This window comes from Austrofundulus limnaeus, unplaced genomic scaffold, assembly GCF_001266775.1.
Source record: "Austrofundulus limnaeus strain Quisiro unplaced genomic scaffold, Austrofundulus_limnaeus-1.0 Scaffold59, whole genome shotgun sequence".
Lineage (NCBI taxonomy): Eukaryota > Metazoa > Chordata > Actinopteri > Cyprinodontiformes > Rivulidae > Austrofundulus > Austrofundulus limnaeus.
In genome coordinates this window covers 580763-593583 of record NW_013952461.1, presented here as the reverse complement: position 1 = coordinate 593583, position 12821 = coordinate 580763, and the positions used below count along the sequence as shown (strand labels likewise).

The following is a 12821-nucleotide window of genomic DNA, read 5'->3' as shown; positions in this document are numbered from 1 at the left end:
GTAAGTAAGTAAGTAAGTAAGTAAGTAAGTAAGTAAGTAAGTAAGTAAGTAAGTAAGTAAGTAAGTAAGTAAGTACATAAGTAAGTAAGTAAGTAAGTACATAAGTAAGTAAGTAAGTAAGAAGTAAGTAAGTAAGTAAGTAAAAGTGTTTATATGTGCAGAATATTGATGTTTTCACCTTGAAGAACCACATTTGCTTTATTTCCCAGAGTCCAAACTCTTCTCTCCTTTTAATCAGCTCATTTTAACTCATCAAATATTAAAATAAAAGCACATATTTTCCATTTTTTCCCACCAATACACAGGCAGACCTTTCTGTTTCAGGGTTGGGTCACGGTGTTAAGTACCTTGGGCAAGCTGCGTGCCGCGTGGAGGATTTTCTTTCTGTGTCCCGGGTCAGTGATCCCCATGTCTCTTAGATCTTGGTCCTCCATCACGTTACTTCCCTGTGTGTGCACAAACATGAGAGAAGCATGCAAATAAACTCATTCACACACAGGCGCGYGCACACGCACACTCTCCCACCCGAAGTCACCGAAACATCCAGATGAACAACCACTCGCAGACAAATGAACATTATGTAAAGCTGAGACCATGAAGTATGAGAAGAATCTGTGTCTCATTCAAACACAGTACAGCTTTTGCTCAGAAAATAGCCTATCAGGTCAATACTTTTGGTCATGACTTAGAGAAAGGCACGCACGCACACCACATGCACATTTGCAGAATATGCACATCTCTGACACGACTAACAAGTGAGTGGGAGGACAATGAAGTCAAATAAATTGTGCACGCCAAGAGTAATCAATCTAATCTGGCGCGACTCGGGGGGGGAACAAAGACTCCACAACAGCAGCAGCAGCAGCTACAGGATGTCTTTGCTGCTGCGTGTCGTTGTGGGACACAAAACTACACATGTTTGACGAGCATCTAAAGCCTGATTCGGAACATGGAAAGCATGCGCAATAATTGCTCCCCGAAATCCTGAAATCTTGAGCGAAAAAGGCAGATCTCGGTCTGTTTCATGTTCAATCAAAGCTCCAAACGTTTTGTCATTTTTCTTCTTCTTTTTTTCCCCCTTTTATGAGCTGGGATAAAAGCACAAGGACGGCCATGGAAATGAGGAGCTAAATGTTTCCCCCCGCGGTCTGCTGCAGATTGATTCTCGTTGGCTAAGAATGTTAAAATGTTCTGTTAGTCTTTACTCAATCTCGCCGGATTGATTTGGGAGCACAATGCAGCAGTATCCACGGGCTTGCATCAGGGTGCAKTCAGGAGATTACTCACTGATCGCTGGAATAAAGGTCAGGATGAAGTAGGGTCGGACGTAAGGGAGGCCCAAAAATAGATTCTCCACTTTTATTAACACAGTTTGAAGTTTGATGATGCCTCGGGAGGCTCTGCAAACTTATTATTTCATGCTGCATTTGAAACATGTGACGGGAATGTATGGTTCAGTTCTTACATAGCTTATGAGCTATGGTAGCTTGATTTAATCGGACACGACTTGCAGATGTAGACATGGAAGAAGTCCTTCATCTCACTAAATGCACTCGGTTAGGGCAGTGGTGAATTAGAATTGCTCTATTGGTCTGCCCCACAGAGGAATTGTTTAGAAAATCTAATTTTTGCCACTCTTTCAAGACTCAGTGGGCATTAACAGTGAACTGGTGTGGAAAAGTAGGTTTATGTGTTACAATATGTATGTTCAGTTCCACATTATACCATCTGAAAGAGAAAGGGCTGCAGAGTCTGATGCAATATTAATGCAGCAGAGATGCAATGTAAATGCATGATGGGTAACTTCTAAGGTGCCCCGCACTAGACGGTGTGCCTCAGTGCCACATTTGTTTGGAAATTAGAGCCAAAAAAAGAGAAAATTATGAGTATTTTTTTTGACAGAGAAAACGTAAAGGCAGAGAGAATAAAAGCCACCGGCGTCCCACTTCTGATAGCATGAAAAGCRCACAAAATGATAATCGTCGTGTAAAAATTATGAGAATGGGCACACGGCTGTTCATTATTCATGATCCCTCAAAAGCCACATCTCAGAGCAATCATCACATGCAGAGAGCCTTGCAGAATCATGTGAACGCCTGCTCTCCTGCTCCGATGGGCGGCTACACAGAAACTGTACAATAGATCTTCAGCTATGAGAGAAGTGGTCTGTAGGTGCTGCGAGGCTGGCTTGCTTCGAAAATATACTAAAGCGAGTTTTTATTCGCCTCTGGGCTTTCAGATAACTGAATCAACTTCGGAGTGGATCTCAGACATACACAAGTGCTTTCTTTGTCTGCCTGTCTGCCAAAATAACAAAAATGGAGCACTTGTTTTCACAACAGATCACTCCTTKGCTTCCAAAATGAATTTAAATAAACCTGAAGTGAAAATGAGCCACAGTGCTGCCCTCTACTGATCATGTWTTGAAGAGTCCCACAAATGAGTTCTGATTGATCACATCTGAAGCAAGTCTAGCACAATCCAAAAGGGCACAGTATTAAACATTCACAATGCCTGCCTGACTACTCTGACCTTTCTCTTGTTTGCAACCTCCACATCTTTGCATGGGTAATTTGTCCTGYGAGCCTAACGATTTATCTCTCTGATGTGTCAAGTTCAGCAGACACGTTAGTTGYGGCATGATCATGAACATGTGAATACCAGATGACCTATACACCACATCAACCAATAAGCTTGGACTCACAAGGCCCGTGCAGTTTTCAGCCACACATCAACAGCATCCATACATTTGTTTTCTTTGCTTGCTCTTTTTTGTGCAGGATTGAGTGAAGCTCTGATCAGTGTTCATGTCAACACATRAGAATTCATTTACTCATCTGTAAGTGTTGTGGTACCATTTACAACTTTTTTTATTGCCAACATGATTGTGGATTTTGGCAGCTTGGGACACAAACATAAACATACATATATATAAAAGTAAATCTGATTATCATGTTTTCTGCACCTTTCTCATAATCTTATAGAAAATGGATGGATGGATGGATGAATGGATGGATGGATGGATGGATGGATAGGTTGATGGATGGATGGATGGATGGATGGATGGATGGATGGATGGATGGATGGATGGGTTGCTAAATGGATGGATGGATGGTTGGATGGATGATGGATGGATGGATGGATGGACAGACATATGGATGGATGGATGGATGGATGGATGGATGGATGGATGGATGGATGGATGGATGGACGGATGGATGGAAGGATGGACGGACATATGGATGGATGGATTGTTAAATGGATGGATGGATGGATGGATGGATGGATGGACGGATGGATGGATGGATGGATGGATCAGAGTGTTTGTGGATGGATGGATGGATGGATGGATGGATCAGAGTGTTTGTGGATGGATGGACGGATGGACAGACGGACGGATGGATGGATGGTTGGATGGACGGATGGATGGATGGATGGATGGATGGATGGATAGGTTACTAGATGGATTGATAAATGGATGAATGGATGGATGGATGGATGGATGGATGGATGGATGGATGATTCATACCATTCTAACTGGGACTTCTTATTGTTCTCTGGTGGACACTTTGTAAATGATCTTGGACAGATCACTGACTTGGACCCGTTTTTTACATCAATACCAGTAAGATGGCTTTAAAGCTGGGTAATAGATATTTGATCGAGCGACGAGCCAAAGATCTTTTACTGTAACAAATCCAGTGATGAACAACWCTTATAGTCTTGTCATCACCTGAACACATCAAAGTAAATCTAAAGCTTATATACTACAGACCGATTACTCATGTGATACTGGCACCTTTAAAAAATATAGGCCATGCCTGAACATAAAGTTTCTACAGGTGTGGCAAATAGCAAATTAAAAAATATATATCAAGTCGATGAAGTAGGAAAATGAAGAAGCAGCAGAGACAACAGCCAGTTTACAAAATTTACTGAGGGGTTTTAAGCAGGAATCTTTTAAATTTTCAAGTGTAGAAGTTGTTCTAACACAGAGGTTCCCAAAGTTGGTGTTGGAACCCTGTGGGTCCTGAAATTATTTTCACAAATAATTACATTTAAAAATATCTAATAATTTGTTTTGTCTTAACTGTTACAAAAATGTGAGGTCAGTGTGCTTAAAAATGGATAAAAATAGCATATTGTTACTAAATCCATGTTATTTTGGCCTGAAACCAATGTTCGTCACCCAAAAATARTTGGGCACAAGTCTCTGCTACTGTTGTTTTGTGGGTCAAAGGATTAAAAGTTTGTGAAAATATAGTTCTGAGGTTTTAAGTACATTACTCAAGTTATGTAATTATTGCCTTAAAATGTTTAAAATTTGGGGTTGTTTATGGGCCTTCAGCTGCCCTGATTTCTAAAGAAATTTTCCATAAAAACTCACATTGGTCAACCTCTGTTAGAACAGGGATCACATGATCATGAGAACTCTCATGATAGCAATCATCTAAAGCTTTCCCACAAAGTGAGAAGCAACATTTCTCAGCCTGAACGCTTTGTGAATAGAACCTCGTTTTTTTCTTTCCTCAGAGCTTACTGATCTCCGTTAATCGAGCTCAGCTGTGACCAAAAAAAAGATGTAACACATAGCCCCTGGTTCAAATACAGCTCTGTGGTCTGAGAAATGTCCAAATTTACCCACCGGACCTACTTTTTTATAGCGTACAACCTTGTATTCAGAGGAACATAACCAAGGGACGGAAAATCTAATGATGTTTTCAACAGACCCTGACAATTGCACTATCATGTTTCTCTGCAATGTTCTTTACTGGAAACATGATAACGCTTTTAGTCAGATTGTGAACATCCCTTTTTTGAGCTGCAGCTGAATGAAAATATTCAAATGAAATCTGACGTAGTTCTTTCCAAAATAATACAAAAAAAATTGCCAACCATTTATGGAAAATGTGTCAGTCTGTTAAAATATATATACATGTAGTAATCATTATTTAACCATCATGTTGGAAAAATGATCATTTATTTACTGACTAAAAAAATAATTTAAAACTAAAACATGAAAGTGTGTTTTTCAACATATGTAGCATCTGCTATGAACATCAAATACAAATCATTCCTTTAACGCCAGAGTTTTAGACCATCTTAAGTTGAGAAACAAGAGTTATTGCCATTTTGGTTAAAATTTTATAATAACTTTTTATGTAGAGAATGCTGTGTTGAGAATGAAATCAAAACTAAAGATCAGCCAAATATCAGTAAATTTAGYCGAAGCWTTAGTCATTTTGKGGTTGGCTGAGCTTGATYAGCTGTGGCAGCCATCTTGATTTGRGTTGACTTCAAAGGTTAATCTGCTGTAGGAGTACATTAAATGACAGCTTAAAAGTTTTATTAAAATCAGAACAGACAGCACTGGCTTTAAGTTGAATATCAAAGTTTTAAGCAAAGATGCACAACCTATAGAACTGAGCATATATGTTTTGTAAATTACTCTTACAGACCAAAATTTAGCTCATTATTTGAAAAACTGACTGATTTTGTAATGGAACTAATACTTTTAGGTTTAAGCCAGTAATTTAGGACATTGTCATTAAAATATGTCCTAAATTACTGGCCCCCAGAAAAAGACCGTAGTTCGTAGACGCCAAAATTGTTATGGAAATATTCCATTAAGGCAGTTTCACTTTGTTTATTTCACATGTTTCTGTCTTAATGGAATATTTCCATAACAATTTYAAGACATTTTTGTGTTTGTTACTCTTGAATTGTGTTGAAATCAAACATTATTCAGTTGCAGTAWGCACTGTAATAAACTGAGAATTTCATTAAATTCTGTCAAGTGGTTCATTAGAAATTTTGCTAATAGTCAAACACACACACAGACATACACAMAGACAGGTAAAAACAACATCCTGCCTAATGGCAGGCAATAATTAGTGCATGCTGCTACAGTGTTATGATCCATTGTGCAGTTATTGCAATATTGTCTCATTAGGACTTCGAGCAAAGTTAAGAAGTGTTAAAATGCAACCGTGCAGGATGTAATTAAAGTAAACTTCACTGTGTTTGGATGGAGGATTGTCCTGATCGCATGACAAATAATAAAGGGATTTATTAATGGGAAAGGAAGTAACTTTGGAAGTGTGCGGTAAAAGATAGGGTGATGGGGAATGCTGGGAAAAACAAAAGCTAATGGGTTGTTGTTGTCATTCGTCTTGCTACTGGTGGCAGCTCGTAGTCTTTTAAAGGATTCAGCGAGGAGCCATAAATCTTGGGCGGGACATGCGTTGCGCAGAGTTGAAGAGGCGATATTAGGGAGAGAGTTGGGGGGAACGTGTCATGAGGGAAGGGTGAAAGGGTGAGGAGGAGAAATAAGGAGGTTGGGCCTTTAAGAGACAAGCAGAGGGGTGAGTGAGTGGAGTGGTGGTGACACAAAAAGACAAATGGAGCCGGGCTGACACAGGAAGAGACGGGGTGATGTAGAGTGGATCCGACCCCTAAGCTGACATGCCGCAGGTGACTCACCATGAATCGTAGGTCATCAAAGCCATTGAGCAGGAACTTGCTCTCGTACTGCGGCAGCCCCACGTGCTCCAGCCACTCTCCCACCGGCTGGTCCAGGGCTTTGCCACAGGCCCCATCTGCCGAGAGAGGGAAGCGCTTCAGCAGGGAGAAGCCGTTCAGCCGGTAGCAGCGGCACTCAGAGGACGACACATGGCATTGCCACATCATCCTCGGCCAGCAGAGGCAGAGCCGAGTGCAGCAGCACCAGGCGGGGTGAGGGGGAGACAGGGTCCAGGCTGGGGATGAGGGGCTCCCACGGTACAGGCGGGGGGCCCGGCTAAAAACTCAAAACACAGGAGGAGGGTAGGAAGGAAGTGCTGCAGGCAGGCACCGCTCGGGCCCTGCTCGGGGACTGACTAGGCTACTGGTGTTAGTGTGACTGACTGGAWATGTCAGGCGAGGGTGGAGGTAGTGCAGGGAAGGAAGCCCATCTGAAGCTTGGGTTTGTTAATACTGTTGGACCGAGCCTCTACGGCGCCTTCCAACAAACAAGGTTCACTAAACATTCCTTTAGTGAGCAGATGAGCAAGTGTGAAAACAAAGTCCTAGCTAGTCCAAAAATATGACAGTACTCAGTGCTACAAATCAAAAGCCTAGAAATGATCTATCACCAAATTATACATTTTCATATACCACACATTATATGCTAAATATTTTCTTGTCATTATAGATATATATGTAATAAAATCTGCGTTAGGGTGTGACACACATATTCAGTTCCCCCAAAATGAATTTGACAGGGTTTTCACCACATACTTGTAAAGCTCTGGCTGAGTCCCATGGCTTCATTGGTCAACCTCTTTGAGAGCTAGGACAAGGCTCATACAATGAAGGTAGCAGCATTCTAAAGTACTGTTGAGGTACTCGTGTTATTTTTGATCAAGGAACACACATTTTTCCCCCCCTAAATCATATTCCGTCAATACTCCAGAGCCACACAAGAGTACGTTCAGGTAGACATATTGTAAATCCTACATCAAAGAAACGTTGGCTTAAGGTTTCCACAGTGYGCCAATGCCAAACTCCTCAATTCATAATCAAATCCACGTGTATATTCCTTTCTCCGGGTGAGACGTTTGGGAAAAGGCTCAGTGTCCTTGGTGTTCCCGGCGCTGCCCAGCATCCACACTCTTCTGCAGGCTGCTTGTCTGCGCCCCGCCGCCACAGAACCTGCTTCTCATCCCTCAAAAGAGCGTTAAAATCCCAGGTTCAGATCCGACGCACGGTAGGCGAGCCTTCTCGACTCTGAAGCCAGGATCACAGCAGGACCACAGTGCTCGTTGCGCTGGCTCCTTCCTGAGGCGAGCAGCTCCCCCCCCCCCCACCAACACCACCCTCCACTCCTGTCCAAAGCCCACCTGGCTCCTCTCCTCGCTGGGTACAGCTAGCAGCCTCTGTGCTCAGGGCAGAGGTTTGCTGCATCCCTTGCCTGTTCGAGACATGCAGGCAGCGTAGATGCAGGGACACGCACGCACACACACTCGCACGCACACACACACACACACACACACAATACCCCCCCTCACTGCTCACAGGGCATAACGTCCTGATGCTGGCTTACTTCAACACCGAAGACCACAAACCTGCCTCAACATCAGCCGCTGCTGCCACGTCCTTCCAGCATCCACAACGGGCAACACACTCAGAGATCATCCCCCCCCCACCCCAGCATCCGCTTTTCATCCGAGCAAACCCCTCAAGCGCTTCTTTTTAACTCCCCCCCTCCTTCTCGCTCTCGTCTCCCTCTGCTTCCTTTCTCTCGTTCTCATAGCCCCATTCCCATGCTGTGTGATCGCACTGCAGGTCTGCCGTATGTCGCCTCATGAAGCGGGGTGCCGCTCCACCTCTCCCCCACTCTCTCTCTTTCTCCCTCACACTATATCAGTTCCCCTCCCTCTGCCGCCCCCCTCACACACACTATCTGGCTTGCACTCTCCTTCACTCCATCTCGCACTTCGCCTGTCGCAGACAGATGAAAACACACACACACACTCTTTGAACTCTTTCCATCACCTGTGCCTGCCTCTCTTTCATTTACCAGCAAACACCTGCATGCCCTATCCCTGCGTCGTACCCCCTTTTTTCCACTTGGCTGCGCTGATTAAAATTACACAGAAGCCTTGTGATATTGCCAACTAGGGAAGGACACCATCATCGGCGGCAAGAAACACTGAGAGCTCAAAAATCACCGTTCCTTTCGTTTTTTCTTTTCTTTTATTCAGTGAAAAGAATGAGCGTTCTGTTTGACGTGAAGGGACTTTGCAGTTCTGCAGTTAGCTACAACTAAAAAAGCCGGATCACCTCTGCGGACCTGGGGACAACCAAACACCTGAGTGTTAAAATGTCAGTGTTAAAMTTTTCGGGGTCAATTTAACTCCCCTTAGTGTTATTTTAACACTTGCTGAGTAAACTGACACCCAGTGTTGGTGTTGATACACAGTGTTGATTTCCTCAGTRTTGTCTCGACAATGAATACTGTTAAATAAGCTCCGCCCACTGTTAAGTCTTATATAACACTTAACAGTATTGTTATATGACACCATGCAGTGTTGAAGAAAGTATTTTGAAAAAGCCCCGCCCTCTTCCACCTCATGTCAGGCAGACCAGTATTTTCACAGCAAGGAATGCTGGGTAATCTTGTAGAAATGATGTGGTTTTTTTTTTTCATGTTTATGACTATTAAAGAAGTTCATGAGTGTAAAAAATTAGTTGTTCTAGTTGGTTGTTTTGTTCAAGTTTATCAGTTGATCAAGTTTAAGTTTGTGTTATTGAGAGGTACTTCCTGGTGTGTGAAGGTCGACTCGATTACACTTATCCTGAATCTACTGTGWAATGTTAATGTAACACTAAAAAGAGTTGATCTTAACTCTGAAGTGTTAAGCTTACACTTTCAAATTTGCTGTGTAATGACACCTCAGTGTCTGCACAGCAAAAACAGGAGTGTTAAAATGTCAGTTTTAAAACTTTTGGGTGTTGATTTAACACTCCCTAGTGTTATTTTAACACTTTGAGTACACTCACACCCAGTGTTGGTGTTAATCCACAGTGTTGATTTCCTCAGTGTTGTCTCAACACTGGACAGTGTTAAATAAGCTCCGCCCACAGTTAAGTCTTATACAACACTTAACAGTGTAGCTATATAACACCATACAGTGTTGAAAGAAGCATTCTGAAAAGCCCCGCCCTCTTCCACCTCATGTCAGACAGACCAGCGTTTACCCAGCATTCCTTGCTGAGAAATCTTGCAGAAATGATGTTTTTTTGCATGTTTATGACTATTAAAGAAGTTCGTGAGAGTAAAAATTAGTTGTTCTGGTTGTTTTCTTGTTCAGTTTGATCAAGTTGTTCAACTTTAAGTTTTTGTTATTGGCCAAAAATCGACACCATGAGTGAGAGGTACGTCCTGGTGTGTGAAGAGTGACTCCATTATACATTACCATTGAGTGTTGATGCAACACTCCAAAGAGTTGAGTGCTAAATTCACACTCTCAGTTTGATGTGTATTGACACCTTGTGGTGTCTGTTAACATTTCAAACACCACAATTTCCTTCGTTAATAATAATAATACACTGGTGATACTTTTAAAACTGTATTTTAACACTGTTGAAATGTTAATAAGACACCCAGTATTGTTGAACATTAAACACTGGCTGGTGTTACATTTAACACTATATTTTAACACTAACACTATTTTTATGTTAATGTGACACCAAGAATTGTTTAATATTAAACACTGGTTGGTGTTAAATTAACAAAAAATGAGTGTTAAATTTTAACACTTTCACAAACGTTATTTTAACACTAGCGAGTGTGGACACATATAGACATTTTGTTGGTGTTAAAATTAACACTGTGGGTGTTAAATTAACACTGGCATTTTTGCTGTGTGTTTTACACCCCTCTACACAGCAAAAGAGTAAATAATCAACACAGTAGAGTGTCAAATTAACACTCGTAGGAGGTATATGAACCTCCAGTGTTAACTATCAWCAAGTGCAGTGTTGAAAAGCATGAGAATCAGAGTTGTCACCGCAGTGGAGTACCTTATTAACTCAGCTTAGAATCATATTTACTCTCATCAGAGTTATTTGACTTGAAGTGTTAAGTTTTATTAACACTGTTCAGTGTTAATCAGTGTTAATTTTTAACTCTGTTTAGAGTTAAATAGTACTCAGAAAATTTAACACTGTGGAATGAGTTAAATTGACACCAATTCAGATAAGGACCAAATAGACTCGGACACAGTGTTAAATTTAACTCTTTAAGTGTTGATTCAACACTGCCTGGACTTTGGGACAACTAAAATGCGCCAAAGGAGTGAAGTCAGCGATATGTTCATGCTTTACAAAAGGAGCTGCAGCGTTCTGAAGTAACAGTAGTCATGAGAGGCTAACACCAACATACAGAGTTACAGTGATCCAGCTCAGTTGTAATAAAAGCGTGAATCACCCTTTCAGAATCATTAAAGGATAAAAATTATTATATTTTAGATAAAAGCCTCATTTTTAAAATAGGATACCTTTACTACAGAACTGATCTATTTCTCAAAGTTAAAACTTAAATTAAAGATCAACCCCAACTTTTTTTATGTGAAATTTTACAAACAGCTCAAGGCTATTTGTAGAAGGGCTGTGGTTTTCACCAGGACCATAAATAATAACTTCAGTTTTTCTCATTGAAACTTAGGAAGTTTGAGGCCATCGATGCGTTTACTCCAGCGAGGCAGTCAAATAGTGGGTTTTAGTGGAAAGAGAATGATTGCTTGTCAAACTGTAGGTAGATCCAGTCAGGTTGGGGGAGAGGTGTTCCAGCAGATGATGTCAAAAAGCTTCAGCAAAAGTCTGCTGTTGTGTTTTCCCGGTCGAGGTGGAACAGTGCTAAGGCAGACGCAAAAAAAAAAAAAAAAAAAAAACACCCAGAAGAAACAATGGGAGGGAGAAGCCTTCTGGGCCTCCAGAGTTGCATTTTTCCAAGTTTCTGAAAAGCAAAACAAATATTCGGAAGAGGCTGGTGTTCATAGTGGAGTCTCCATTTTAAAACAAAAATTGCAAAAAATGGACTGCAATAAACAGACACACCAGTGCCAAAAAATATCTGAGTTTTCCTCAGCAAAGAGTTAAAAATGTTAAGCTTCAGTCCTTACACCATTTTTGGAGGGGTGGGTTTTGAAACCGAGATCCTTCTAAAACCACCTCCTTATTACCAGAGGGCTTTAATTCATTTACATCTTACTTTGATGATAGGACAAGGGAGGGCAGCATTGATTTAAGTCAGCAGAGTCTCTAATGCGTATAAAAGATGAGGGGAGAGAAGAAGAAAGAGACGAGAAGAGAAAAGAAGTGGAAAATTWAAAAAAAATGAAAACGCACTTCAAGTCCTGTCTCTTCTTTCCTTTTGCTCAGTCATGTAGGATGACAGTAAAGAGGCAAATTCCATTACGCACTTYCAGATGTTCATGTCACGTCAACCATTTCTGAGGCAAAACAGAAGCTGCTTACAGGGAAAAGCTTGGATGAACAAGGAGGAAATGATAGAAAAATCTGATAGATTTGGGCTAAGACAGATTGATAAACAGCACCGTTTGACAGACAAACGCAAACACCGATTGACGGTGGGAGGGTGACGACTCCATCCAATGCTGGTGTTATCTGGGTACAGCTGCAGGCAGAACGTAATTATTCAGGCTCTCAAGCTGCTTGCAATCACCTCACACATTCCCAGACGGGTCGTCAGCCAGTCAGTTAGTCGGAGCAATGAGGAGCAGCGTGAAACAAGCCTATTGATTGAAACGCTCCTGTAATTGTCCACCTGTACGGCTGTTGCTCCGATGGTAAGGTTCAGGTAAAAGGCCAGAGCTTGTCAGTCATCTGGACGCCACGTTTTTTTTTTTTTAATGAGGAAAGCGAAATTACACTCTGACTGCGAAGAACGATGCTGAGAGAAAAGGTGAGGCAAGACGTCGAAAAATATGAGAGGAACAGAACTTTCTGCAAATGACTTTAATTTAAAGGGGCAATGTCATGTAAAATCAACTTTTCTGAGTTTTATATCATGTTATAATGTTATACTCTCATAAAAAACATGCCCAAAGCCTTGCTTTGACTCATTCATGCATGTTTGAGAAATCCTGCAGTGTTTTTAGGAAGCCATGCTGAGGAGCAAAACGACAGGTGGGGACCAGAAACACCTTTTGGGGCCAGAAATGCCCCTGGGTGGTGTCTTTAAGCTGAACTTCCTCATGGCAGAGCACACCCTCTCCCATGACTCCTGCAGGTTTTCGGCAGTAACAGAGCAAAAG

The 12821-nt window shown here is 41.7% G+C and overlaps 1 protein-coding gene across 1 annotated transcript in view; it reads right to left on the bottom strand.

The window, feature by feature from the left end:
- The window catches only part of anks1ab (ankyrin repeat and sterile alpha motif domain containing 1Ab), a gene marked incomplete at its 5' end in the record, with an annotated part of 42196 nt that overhangs the window by 23828 nt on the left and 5547 nt on the right, over window positions 1-12821 (bottom strand). Inside the window, 2 exon segments of the mRNA XM_014009540.1 lie at window positions 348-446; window positions 6484-6599. Of these exon segments, the coding sequence (XP_013864994.1) occupies window positions 348-446; window positions 6484-6599 (215 nt within the window).